Below are 13,458 nucleotides of genomic sequence, written 5' to 3'. Positions count from 1 at the left end.
CCAGCAGCATCAGCACCCAAAGCAGGAGGCGCAGGAGAAACAATTACCCTGCTGTCTCCCCAAGGCTCTGTTCTCCTGTCTTTGTTGTTGTCTCGCATTGAATCACCCTTCCAGAAAGCAGGTGGCCAAAGCCTCTGGGAAAAACAAGCTGCAGACTTACACCACAATGTATCTGTGGGGTGGGGGGTGGGGGGACTAGAGCTAGGATAAACAGGGAAAGGCAGGCATACAGTCCAACAGAACCTACCTACCATGTGATGGACTTGCAAACATCACCCATAATCCTCTGGAACAACTACAGTGGGAGTTTGGGTCCCGTATTTTCCTATTTCAGCAGTATGTACTCATCTTGGTTGTAATCTTTTGTTGTGGTGGTGGTGGTGGTGGTGTTGTTTTTATGGTTGTTTCATTATGTTTGTTTGGATTTTTGAGACAGGGTTTCTCTGTGTAACTGCCCTGGCTGTCCTGGAACTCGATTTGTAGACAAGGCTGGCCTCGAACTCACAAGAGATCCACCTACCTTTGCCTCCCGAGTGCTGGGATTAGAGGCGTGCGCCACCACCTGGTGTTTTTAACTCAAGGTTTCCCTGTTACCCTGGCTGCCTTAGAACTTACACTGTAGACCAAGCTGGTCTCAAACTCAGAGCTTCGGCCTGCCTCTGCCTCCTGAGTGCTGGGATGAAATGTTTGTGCCACCAGACCCAGTCACAATCCCCCCTTTAAAACTTATTTTTATTTATTTATTTATTTATTTATTTATTTGTATATGTATTCATATATGTGTATTTATGGGTGTGCTCACCCATGTGTGCATGTGCGAAAGACAGAAGTCGATATTAGGAGTCTGTCGCCCTCCACCTTGTGGTCTGAGATAGGATCTCATGGTGACGCTGGAGCTCACTGTTCAGCTGGCATTATCTGCAGGGGTTTGTTAATAAACATTAGAAATGGGGTTTTTTTTTCTTCTCTTTTCTTTTTCTTTTTGCCTTGACTATATAGTCATTTATTTTCCCAAATAAATTGTAATTTTTTTTTTTTGTTCCAGTCTCATTCAATGTTCTGGGCCCTTCCTAAAACACGTTCTACATATCAGGCCGTATTTAATTTCGTTACCAACATGGAAACATAACCTTAGACTCGTTAGAAAGTTTCTTAAATTATTAAACCGTAAACATACTGCACGTGCTGACTGTCACTCACGTGAAGCTGCTTTTCAGCTTCCGAGTGTTTCTGACCACCTACGCCATTTTATAAGGTCCGGAGTTCGTGATTTACAAATAATATTTCTAGTTGAACACATTTTTTTTTAAGGGATGGGCCCATGTGGAGAAGTCCTATTGTTTTATATTCTCTTGATATCTATTAAAGTTTTCACTTTCCCAGGCTGGAAGCATAGGTCAGTCACCCGTGGCACTTTCTAGTATCACAGTGCCCACAAATGGCCCAGGCTGGTGCCAAGAGTAAAAACTTAGAAGCATTTCTCCCGTCCAGCCGTGCTCCCTGCTCCCACCGCTCCCTCTAAGTGCCAGATGGACTGGCACATAAGACGACCTCCCAGAACTCGTGCCTGCTTGCTTCAACTGAACAAAGGAAATCTGTACGCCTTGGACCCAGTAAAACATTGGCTCAGGGATGTCCCCTCTGTGGTGTGCCTTTAGCTCTGTGTTCTGTGCTGATGTGTCTCCTAATTGTTGGAGGGATGTTCTCCATCCAGACTTAATACGGTCGATCCTGTTGGTAAGCACTTCATATGCCGTAAACAAACACTTGACCATGAGTCTTACAAGAGGTACATAAATAACAGTTATATTTTTAAAAGATTCCCTGACTGTAACATGAATAATAAACATGAAGGACACAGGCTGGGCATTTGGGAAAGTCCAAGTCAAATAGCAGTGTTTGGAGCAGACTAACAGGAACAAAAATAAACGGAAATATTTAGCAGGTGTATACACAGGGCGTGGTGACACAGAGGAACACCAGACATGACACTGCAAGAACTCACCAATGTCGGATGGTTTAAGAACATCGCTGAAGACTCCTCCACATTCCTCACGTCACTATGAGCTCTCTTGTGTGAATTCTTCCACGTGGGTGGAATAAAGTGAGCAATCCGATTGATAGTTGGAAACTCTGATGAATGGTAAACGTTTATTCGGTGGCTAAGGGTTTGCCACGGGGTATACAGTATTAAGGTTCCTTCCCAGTGTGACACCTTTGGTGACAGTTGAGGGATGACTTTGTCCTGAAGGCCTTTCCACATTTATCGCATATGTAGGGCCTCTGGCCAGTATGGAGTCTCTGATGCTGGGCGCGGGATGAGCCATCACCAAATGCCTTTCCACACTCGGTGCATTTATAAGGTTTCTCTCCAGTATGAACTCTCCTATGTCTTATAAGGTAGGCAGTATGCGTGAAGGTTTTACCACAGGCATCACACTCATAGGGTTTCTCTCCTGTATGGATTTTCTGATGTCTGGCGAGGTAGGTACTTCTTTTGAAAAACTTGCCGCACTGCTTACATTCAAAAGGTTTTTCTCCTGTGTGATTCCTCCAGTGAGTGGTCAGCTGTGAACTCTCTCTAAAAGCTTTCCCGCATTCCTTACACTCATAGGGTTTTTCTCCAGTATGGATCCTTGAATGAACCACAAGATGGACGCTCTGCCGAAAAGCTTTCCCACACTCCTTACATGGATAAGGTTTCTCTCCAGAATGGACTCGCTGGTGGCCAGTGAGTGACATGCTATGGCTAAAGGCTTTCCCACAAACGTCACACTTGTAAGGTTTCTCACCCGTGTGAATCCTGTGGTGTACGGTCAGGGATGACCCACTGCGGAACGCTTTCCCACACACGGTACATTTGTAAGGTTTCTCCCCAGTGTGAATTCTCCTGTGCAGGGTGAGTCCTATGTGAACGCTGAAGACTTTGCCACAGTCAGTGCAGTCAAATGGCTTCTCTCCAGTGTGGTAATGCCTAAAGTGACGAGTAAGGGACATGTTGTACCTGAAGGCTTGCCCACACTCAACACACTGAAAGGGCCGTTTGTCATTGTGACATCTCTGATGTTGAGTGAAGGTAGAACTGTCCCTGAAGGCCTTCCCACACTCCTCACACTTATAAGGTTTCTCCCCAGTGTGAATCCTCTGATGCTGAGCCAGGTGCGCAGGCTGTCTGAAGGATTTTGTACATTCCTTACACTTATATGGCTTTTCTCCAGTATGGATTCTTTGATGTACAATAAGGTATGAATTCTGGCTGAAGGCTTTTTTACACTCTTTACACTCAAAGAGTTTCTCATGGGTGTGTGTTGTGTGGTGCTGAGCAAGGTGGTGACTCTGCTTGAAGGCCTTTCCACAGACTGTGCACTTATACGGCTTCTCACCCGTGTGAATTCTCTGATGAACAGTAACAGATGAGCTATGGGTGAAGGTTTTCTCGCACTCGTTACATTTAAATATGTTCTTCCCTGCCCAGATTTTCTTGTATTTTCGCACCCTGGGATTTTTGCAGAAGCTTTTCTTATTTGACTTGTGACTATAAATAGTCTCCTCTACACTGTCCAGATGGACAGAGTATGAAGATTTGGTGTGCTTGTGGCCTATTTCTTTAATGGGACTTTCTTTATGAGTGGCGGTTTCTTCCATGCTAAATATTTCCTGATGCATCACCTGTCTATCAAAAAGGTCTTTATGCTCCCACTTTCTTCCAGAGGTGGGACGCTCATGACCAAAACTTCTGATCTTCTCCACTGGCACATCATCAAACACAAATTGCTTCAGAGATAATTCTTGCGTCTTGCGTACAGAGTCTCCATCTAAAAAATGTAAACAAACAAAACTATTTAACAAACTCCACACAGCCACACGTAAGTCTCTCAGCTAGAAAACATGCAAAGATGTGCATGGAATAAAGAGCTCTGTAACCACCTTGACTACTAACTCTATTGGATGGGGAAAAGAGTTGCACAGGAGCCTAGTAAAGCATACTTCTATGTATATATGTGAGGCTGTTTCCATAGTGACTAACTAGGGAGGTCACGCCCTCCCTGAACGTGAGTACCACTGTCTAATACACTGGGAGAGTGGAATAAAATTAACATGGGGAGGAAATTCAGCATCAGGGGCAGGCTTCTATTAGCTTTCTGGCTGTCACCAACAAACAGCTTTCCTCTGCCATACCCGTCCTTCACTGCTGCCAATGCAGAGGTGGAAACCTCTGAAACTGGGGGGGGGGGGGGGGGGTTGGGGGACCACAAGCAAATCCTTCCCCCTCTTCAGTTGTCTGCAGTGGGTATTTTGTCAAGAGTGACAAGAACAAATATGGCGGCAGGGAAAAGATGGAAAACAGGAATATGGGGGACGTGACTAAGAAAACTAAGTCTGTAATATCTCCTACCTCTAAAGGTATTTATCTATCTATTTATTTATTTATCCATTCATTCAATATATATGAATGTTTTGTCTGCATGTATGTCTATGCACCATGTGCATGCTTGTTGCCCACAGAGGCCAGAAGAGCCCCTGGAACTGGAGTTACAGACAGTTGGGAGCTGCCATGTGGGCACTGGGAATCGAACCCAGGTCTTCAGCACTGAGCCATCTTTCCAGCCCCGTGTGCCCTACTTATAACTGACTAGGGTGTATGCTTAAGTTAATTTGCTTTAACCGCCGGGATATTTAATGACTATCACTTCTCAAAACTCTCCAGAGTTTTCCATCAGCAGCCACACACACACACACATACCCACGGCATGCTTCATGGCGTCCCCTGGGATTTAAAGGCAAGTGCGCGGTTCTAATTTCATCACGAGGAAATAGTGCTCCTGAGACCATCCGTTATGTGCGCGTGTGTTTCAGTGCACCCGACGCTTATTTCTCATACAACCCAGGCTGCGTAGTAAGGAATTTCTTCATTCACTTTCTTACCTTCAGCAACTTAGGAAAAGCGTCACATTTTAGGGCCACGAGTATAAGGTTTTGTTGTTATCTGCGATGGTTAGGGACAGGTGTCTCAGTGGAGGACAGTAGGTAAAGATGAAAGTAGCTTGTGAGCATGTCTGCGGGGGAGTCCCTTGATCGCCTAAATGGATGTGGAAAGCTCCATCCTGAACACAGGCAGCAGCACTCTCAGCCTTGGGGCTGTCTCTGAGTACAGGAAGCTAGCTGAGTGCCAGGCACGCATGCTTTCACTCTCTCTGCTCTGTGAACAGCTGTTTCAAGATCCCACCACTGTGAAGGCCCTACAGTGACGGACTACAGTGTGGGATGGCAAGATCAAATAGACACTGTCCCCCCTTACCGCTGCTTTTGTGGGGAGCGTCGCCACAGCCATGCAAGTCGAATCTAGGACGTTCTCCTCTGTACAAAACAACTGACTACGGAGACGAGGGCAAACTAGGAGAGACAAGGGTGACGCAGAAGGGAACCCATGCCAAGCAAGGAAACTTCAATTCACTCCCAGGATCATAATAAGGCTTAGGAAGAGTATCTAGGAAGCCACAGCAATGGGGTGAGGACCTGTGAAGATGACGGTCCCTTTCTCCAAATGCTTCTCGTGGTCTCACCTCGTAATGCGCTTCTTGTCACCTCATCTTTCGCCTCCCAAGGCTCCTTCCCACGTTCCAATAAGGAGATTAGATAAGGCTTGGAAATGCAAGCTCCTGAATTTAAAAAAAAAAAAAAAAGACACAAAAATAGGTCATGTTTTGGGTTGTTTGGGCACATAAGTCAGCTCCTTAAGTCTGATGCCTCTATACGAAATAAAGGGACCAAACACAGCTGAAGGCTGGACTGCATAAAACTCAGGGGTAGCTGCCAACAGTCAACCCCACAGAAATTACACTATTTCTCATGGAGGGAGAGGGAAGGGCAAAAGCTTAACTTGGTATCTTTAAAGGGCCATTGCAAGTAGTAAGTGAGATTTTTATTTTTAAATGGCCCTGCTACGGGGATAAACTCAGTGCTTGGGAGCACAGTAAGCTCTTGAAGAGGAACTAGGCTCAGTTTCCAGCCCACATAATAGATAAGCAGCTCAGACACCTGTGACTATAACTCGAGGAGAATCTAATACCCTCTTCTTCGTGCAATTGCATCCGCATGTACATACGCCAGATAGACACATATGCATATACATTTTGTTGTTGTTGTTTTTGAGACAGGGTTTCTCTGTGTAGCCTTGGCTCTCCTGGAATTTCCTCTGCAGACCAGGCTGGCCTTGAACTCAGAGATCCGCCTGCCTCCGCCTCCAGAGTGCTGAGATTAAAGGCGTGAGCCCCCACTGCCTAGCAGCGTATGTATATACTAGTACAAATAAAATCTCTTCTAAAATTTGACATAAATATTTTTTTCTTTTGGTTTGAGACAGGGTTTCTCTGTGTAGCCCTGGCTGTCCTGGAACTCACCCTGCAGACCATACTGGCCTGGCCTGGTACTCACAGAGATCCTCCTGCCTCTACATGTTGCCACCACCGCCCGGTTTAGCGAGCAGATTTTGAAACAGCTGTGGAATCTACCCTCAAGCATGTAAAGGGAAGACATGCTTGTAAAATAACAGACAAGCAAGCCGCTATGGCTGCCCACGCAAGACACGCACAATCAAGCCAGTCAACATTTTAGCCGGATGGGGGAGGGGTTGATGAGGCTCCACTCCTACTGGAGAAGCTATTGGCAGCTGCTGAAGAAAAATCACTTTCCTCTGGTGATGCGGCTGCAGATAGGATGCCCATGCCTCAGGGGATGGCCCTACCTATACCCACGGACATATAGCCGGCACTAACTGGATTCCAGGGGTGATTAATAATAATAATAATAATAATTAAAGAAAAGGACATGAAGTCAGGAAGGAGAGGGGGTTGGTATGTCTCAGTCGGAGCTGGAGATGGTTGTGAAGGGTGGAAAAGAATAAAATACACCACATACACATATACCTTTCAAAGAATAAAAAATATTATTTTTGTAAGATAAATGATATTTTATTTTTAAATTGTCTATTGTTTTGTATATAGACAAATGAGCTGAGAATACGGTTCAATGGGTAAAACACCTGACATGTATGCATGAAGATCTGAATCTGAATTCCCAGAGCCCACGCAAAGCCACACACAGGAAATACAGGCTTAATCCAAGCTTTCCTACAGCAGGATGCAAGACGGAGTCAGGAGAACTGCCCCCCCCGCCCCCCCCCCACCTCACTGATAAACCTGTCACAAGCTGCAGATTAACACCGAAAGGTAGAAATCCAAAGGTTGTCCTCTGACCGCCACACACACTGTGGCATGCACACCCTGCACTTGCTCACACCCATGGATGTGTATGCGCGCGCGCACACACACACACACACGTACAGCAAAACAATTATTTTATTAATTTATTCTTGTTACATCTCAATGGTTATCCCATCCCTTGTATCCTCCCATTCTTCCCTCCCTCCCATTTTCCCCTTATTCCCCTCCCCTATGACTGTGACTGAGGGGGATTACCTCCCCCTGTATATGCTCATAGGGTATCAAGTCTCTTCTTGGTAACCTGCTGTCCTTCCTCTGAGTGCCACAAAACAATTTTTAAAACAGATTTTTTAAAAAGGGAGAATGGTGGTGCATACTTTTAATCTCAGCACTCAGGAGATAGAGGGAGGCAGAACTCTGTGAGTGTGGGGCCAGCCTGGTCTATAGAGTGAGTTCCAGGCAAGCCAGGGATCCACAGGGAGACCCTGTCTCAAAAAATGAGAAAAGAAGGAAGGGAAGGAGGGAGGAAAAAAGGGAAGGAGCGAGAGGGGGTGACTCTCAGTAGAAAAACAGAAAGTACAAAAAATACCAAAGAAGCAGTCGGAATCTGGAGAGATGGCTCAGTGGTTAAGAGCATAAACTGCTCTTCCAAAGGACACTAGTTCAGTTCCCATCGTCATGTTGAGGAAGCTTACAACCACCCGTAACTTCAGCTTCAGAGGTTTGATACCCTTCTGTGGACTAAGGGGTTAGCTGTACCCAGGTGGCATGCTGCATACATGTGGCATACAGTCAGCCAGCCCCTCCCCCTTTCCCCCTCACACACATACACACACACACACACACACATACACACACACACACACACACACACACACACACACACACCCCTCAAATCTTTAAAAATAAAATAAAATAAAAACAAAATGAAAAGTCTAGAACTGAGAACAGAGTGACACTTTAAAGATTAATAGATGGGCTTAACACAGGTTAAGAAAAACAAGAGTAACCACGCCTTTAATCCCAGCACTCTGGAAGCAGAGGCAGATGGATCTCGGTGAGGCCAGCCTGGTCTACAAACCAAGTCCAGGACAGCCAGGCCTCTGTTACACAGAGAAACCATGTACACAGAAAAACCAACGGACCAACACAAAAAAACATTTATTCTGGAAGCCAATTAACACAAATCATGTAATCTGAAACACTAAAGATGTTACAAATTAAACAGATCATATGAGACAGAGTATCAAAGGATCCAAGCACAACCCAAGTCCCCAAAGATGATGAGATAGAAGAAAAATAGTCTACAGTTTTCCAAATGTGGCTTAAGGTATATATTTAGCCTAACACCATGGTTCTCAGCCTATGGGCCATGATACATTTGGGGGTTACACATCAGATTCCCTGCGTTTCAGCTATTTGCCTTACAGTTCATAACAGTAGCAATTTCAGTTATGAAGTAACAATGGCAATGACCTTATGGTGGGAGTCACCACCACACGACGAACTGTATTAAAGGGGCGCAGCACTGGGAAGGTTGAGGACCAGTGGCCTTGGGACAAAGAATGTCCAGAGAAGAGCAAGCTCATCCGTTATATAACTAGGTGAGAAGGGTCCATATTAGGCACTCCAAGAGCAAAGCAAGCATCTGAAGAGATTTTAAGACATTGGGTGCCACTGATTTACCATAAGTTAATAAACAGATACATATCTGGGGATCAGTGAGATGGCTCAGTAAGTAAAGGCACTTGCTACCAAGCCTGATGACCTCAGCCAATCCGAGTCCTCTAAAGCATCCTTCAACTTGTCACACACACACACACACACACACACACACACACACACACACACACACAAATAAAAATCAATGTAATAAAAACATTTAGGAAACATACTTGAAAAGTGATATTCTACATTTATAGTGACTAGGCCATAGTCGTCTCCGGCTCTGTTACTTCCTAGCGACCTCCAACCGCCAGGTTCCACCGACAGAACACGCTCACTGCCCTAACAGCAAGTCCCAGCCCCTGGTCAAGTCCAAGATCAGGGCTTGAAATGCCATCAGTCCCTGAGCCCACCCCAGTCTCTAGACTTGAAATCCCACCAGTTCCCACCGTGGAGAAAGCTCTGGCCCCATGAAATCCTAGCCTTCTGCTCAGTTTCCTGCCGCGCGTCTTGCCCAAGCAGAGGCACCCGCCCTCCTGGGTTCTCCCATCTTAACAAATCTCCTCTGCGAGAGGTCTGCTGTGCTGTGTGACCTCAGTATTCCTTGGCTCCCAATGGCTAGCATACCCTTTCGCTTGGGGAAATTCCTCCCCCTCTCCCTCAGCAGAGGGGAAGCCTTCCCCTCAGACCTGTAACATTTACACTGGGTGAGGAGAGCAAAACTGTTAACACAGAGGCAATGGGAGATGGAGGCGCCTGCTACAAGTCCCTCCCTGTCTGGGGTTTCCAACTGCCCCCACCCCTCACCCCCACCCCCACCCCCACCCCCACCCCCGCATCTGAACTTTTCATTTAACCGCGACACGATGACCACTGCTTTAGTAACACAGATGTGAGTGGTGCCTTGAGATGCCCCGGTTACCCGCAGTGAGGATGTGCTTACCCACGGAAACCAAGTTCCAATAATTCTCCAGCACCACGGTCCTGTACAGAGTCCTCTGAGCAGGGTCCAGCCACTCCCACTCCTCCTGAGAGAAGTCGATCGCAACATCCTTGAACGTCACCGCGTCCTGAGATGACACAAAAATACATCACAAAGTTCTGCTATATTCTTACTATCTGTGTTTGGGGTAGAGGTGGGGGAGGATGGGGGGAGGGGGGTGGGCATTGGGGTAGCGGGGGGGGGGGGGGGGGAGGTTGCCTTGGGAGTCGGTTACTAAGTGGAGGGAGGACACAAAAAAAAAAAGACTGCACCCTGTACCATGGCACTTATGTGAAATGTCTGGCAAGTTCAAATATGTAGACAGAAAACAAGGCTGGGAGTGAGACGGAGATTAACCACGGGCACTTGGAAGGTGAGGACAAGTTCAGGGCCAGCTTGGGCAACCAAGTGGGCCACCTCCTCCCATCTCAAAAAAAAAAAAAGAAAAAAAAAAGAAAGAGTAAAATATCTCAAGATGAATGAAAGGACATTAAAAAAGAAAAAAAAAAAGACTTCCATGATCTCTGATGATCCAAGTTTGTGGGATCTGCCTGCACGTCACAAGACTGCCTAAATTCTGAAGCCAATTGCAAGCTCCGTGTTACGATTTTAGGGGCAGAGAGAGCTGGACAAAAATTCCCATAGAGGGGACTGGAGAGATGGCTCAGAGGTTAAGAGCACCGGCTGCTCTTCCAAAGGTCTTGAGTTCAATTCCCAGCAACCACATGGTGGCTCACAGCCATCTATGATGTGATCTGATGCCCTCTTCTGGACTGCCCAGTGTACATGCCCATTCATACATTAAACAAATAAATCTTTTTTTTTTAATCCTATCGAGGGGTACATGAGAGGGGCCTTGCATGAACATCTCTCCTGGAACCCAATTCATACTAGGACTGAGATACCTACCTCTGTTTCAAGTGGTTAAAAATGTGCATTCAGGGCACGGTGGTCCACACCTCGAATCCTTCTACTTGTGAGCAGGAGGCAGGAAGATTGCTGTAAGTTTGAAACCGGCCTGGGCTCCATAATTAGACTCTGTCTCCCATCTAAGTACTAAACCAGGCCCACAAACCCTCCTTAGCTTTCAGGATCCAAGCATACCATGGTGGTCTGGCCATGAGCTCGGAAGAGTCTATATCAATCATAAAGGAGTGTGTATAATCATAAGGTAGAGAGATGGGGGGGGCTCTGAGTGGGTGGGCTGTATGCCTCATCATTGTTATTAGTCGCCTACTAGGCGGTTAAGGATAACGTCCTGTGGGAGAAGGGGTTGGCCAGGCCCTGGGACAGACTGTTGACCACAATTTCCAAAGGTCTGTTGCTTAGTGCTAATCACCAAGACCACTACTTGCTGGGCGTGGTGGCGCACGCTTTTAATCCCAGCACACGGGGGAGGCAGAGGCAGGCGGATCGCTGTGAGTTCGAGGCCAGCCTGGTCCACAAAGTGAGTCCAGGACAGCCAAGGCTACATAGAGACTCATTACTCTATCTCTGAAAACTCGGTCTTGAAAAGAAGAAGGAGAAGAAGAAGAAGAAGAGGAGGAGGAGGAGGAGGAGGAGGAGGAGAAGAAGAAGAAGAAGAAGAAGAAGAAGAAGAAACAGCAACTAACCTGTAACACGGCTTGCATTAGTTCAACGGTCATTTCTTCCTGCCTTCCCTCCCGGCTTCTCTCTTGGAGAACAACTGTGTCCTGGGAAGTCCAGCCTAGGGCAAGAGAAGGTAGTGAAAGCCAAGGTCTTCACTGTTCTCCCTGCATCAGCAGTGTAAGCTGCCCCCTTCCCTTTCTCTCTTCCCAGGTTCAGCTGGCTGAGAGCAGATGTGATGTTCAAACTTCGCTGTCAACTCGACTGGATCCAAAAATCACTTCCGGGACCCCGTGGGAACCACGCCAGGGTCTTCTTGTTCAGCCATTATCAAAGAGGCTTCCCCCTGCAGGAGACGGGGACCAACGCAAAGACCCACTCCTGGACACTGTGCACGGAGGGAGGGGCCTTGGAACACTCAGTCCTGAATGGGATGTCTTCTTCAAACGCATCCTCTCAGGGATCAGGGAGCTATGCGGAAGGGGAGGTGGAAGATGGTAAGAGCCACAGGGGATAGAGGACACCAACAAACCAGCTGTCTTCTGGGTCCACAACAGCACTGACGCTCACATGAACTCACAGGGACTGTGGCAGCAGGCACAGAGCCTGCACAAATCCATTCCAGATGGGGTTCCCAAAGCTGAGAGGCTAAGTGGGCATGAACTCCCCCCATTGCCCGCTCCCCCCACCCCAAAAGTATCAGAAGGAATATATTTTAAGGTACATGAAGAGCTGGAGAAATGGTTAAAGCCGGTGAAGTTCTTCCCACTCAAGCCTGAGGACCAGAATTCGACTCCCAGAGCCCACACAAAAAATTAAAAGAGAGGCCTGGCGGTGGGTGGCACACTCTTTTAATCCCAGCACTCAGGAGGCTGAGGCAGGTGGATCGCTGTGAGTTTGAGGCCAGCCTGGTCTACAAAGCGAGTCCAGGACAGCCAAGGCTACACAGAGAAACCTTTTCTCGAGACCCTCCCCCTCCCCCCCAAAAAAAAGTTAAAAGGAGAGAACCAACTCCGCAGCGTTGTCTTCTGACCTGCACACTGTGACACAAATCACTCATACCGTTTTCAAATGTACAACTAAAGAGTTACATTGGGCAAAGCTGTGTGGGAAAGGATGTGGAACCTTCTGCAGGAACCGCCACACATGAAGCTGTCAGAAAGCTCTGAATCCTTTCCTTTTTGAGTTCCTATGGACACTCCATTACATAGATGTGGCTGTGTAAAGCGTTTATCTAGATGTAGGTTGCACACTCCTATAATCCCAGCACTTGGAAAGCTGAGTTAGGAAGATCAGGGGTTCAAAGTTTGTGGACAGCCTGGGGTACGGGAAACTGTCTCAAAACAACAAAAGGACCGGCCTGTGGTAATCAACTGATCCTTCAGTCCCTCTCTTCCTCTCCCCTGTGGGGTTTGAGGCTCTAATCCCGTCAGATAGCTGTGATGATCAGGCCCCGACCCTGAAGCAACCTTGAGTCTGCTAAGCCACCATCACGAGTAGTCACCAAGAAATTTACTACTCTGGAGATGCCAAGCATTTAAGTGCTGTAACGCAGATCACCGGAAGATAAACCTGCCGTGCGGTCCACGGGTCCTCTTAGACCCACGCCACTTATTTCTTCTCAGACTCCATCTTCCTCTCTCTCTCACGCAATCACACGAACGTGCGGCCACACTGAAAACTCAACAGCCCAGTTCGTTTTCACACACATTCCGGCCTGGCACACCCATGCACACAGGCTTAGATCCGGACTCCCCCAGATTCCGCGCATCCGCTCGCCTACCTGCAGACGGAAGGGCGCTGGTTTTGGGAAACGCGGGGGACCAAGAGGATCTCTCCCGCCCGCAAGCGCACGGGCTCCCACTCCCCAGCAAGCACCTAAGCTCACCCTGCTCACCCAGCTGCCTCCCGACCCCGACGCTGTCAACCAAGGGATCCTGGGAGGAGCCTACAAGCTTTCCGTGCGCAGGCGCAGCCTCTGCCGGCGACACCCGCGGAGCA

The 13,458-nt window shown here is 47.5% G+C and overlaps 1 protein-coding gene across 1 annotated transcript; it reads right to left on the bottom strand.

Annotated features, from left to right (window-relative positions):
- On the bottom strand, positions 1 to 13,458 carry LOC311591216 (uncharacterized protein). The gene is made up of 5 exons (XM_084770618.1): positions 13,241 to 13,458; positions 11,484 to 11,578; positions 9,832 to 9,958; positions 5,565 to 5,660; positions 1 to 3,815 (listed from the first exon to the last, which is right to left on the bottom strand). Exons 2-5 carry the CDS (start codon positions 11,514 to 11,516, stop codon positions 2,191 to 2,193), a joined length of 1,881 nt encoding a protein of 626 aa, XP_084626744.1. The 5' UTR covers positions 11,517 to 11,578; positions 13,241 to 13,458; the 3' UTR covers positions 1 to 2,190.

Source organism: Acomys minous (assembly GCF_964271855.1).
Source record: "Acomys minous genome assembly, chromosome: 20".
Classification (NCBI taxonomy): domain Eukaryota; kingdom Metazoa; phylum Chordata; class Mammalia; order Rodentia; family Muridae; genus Acomys; species Acomys minous.
Note: the sequence above shows the minus strand (reverse complement) of the source record. Positions and strands in the feature narration are given on the sequence as shown.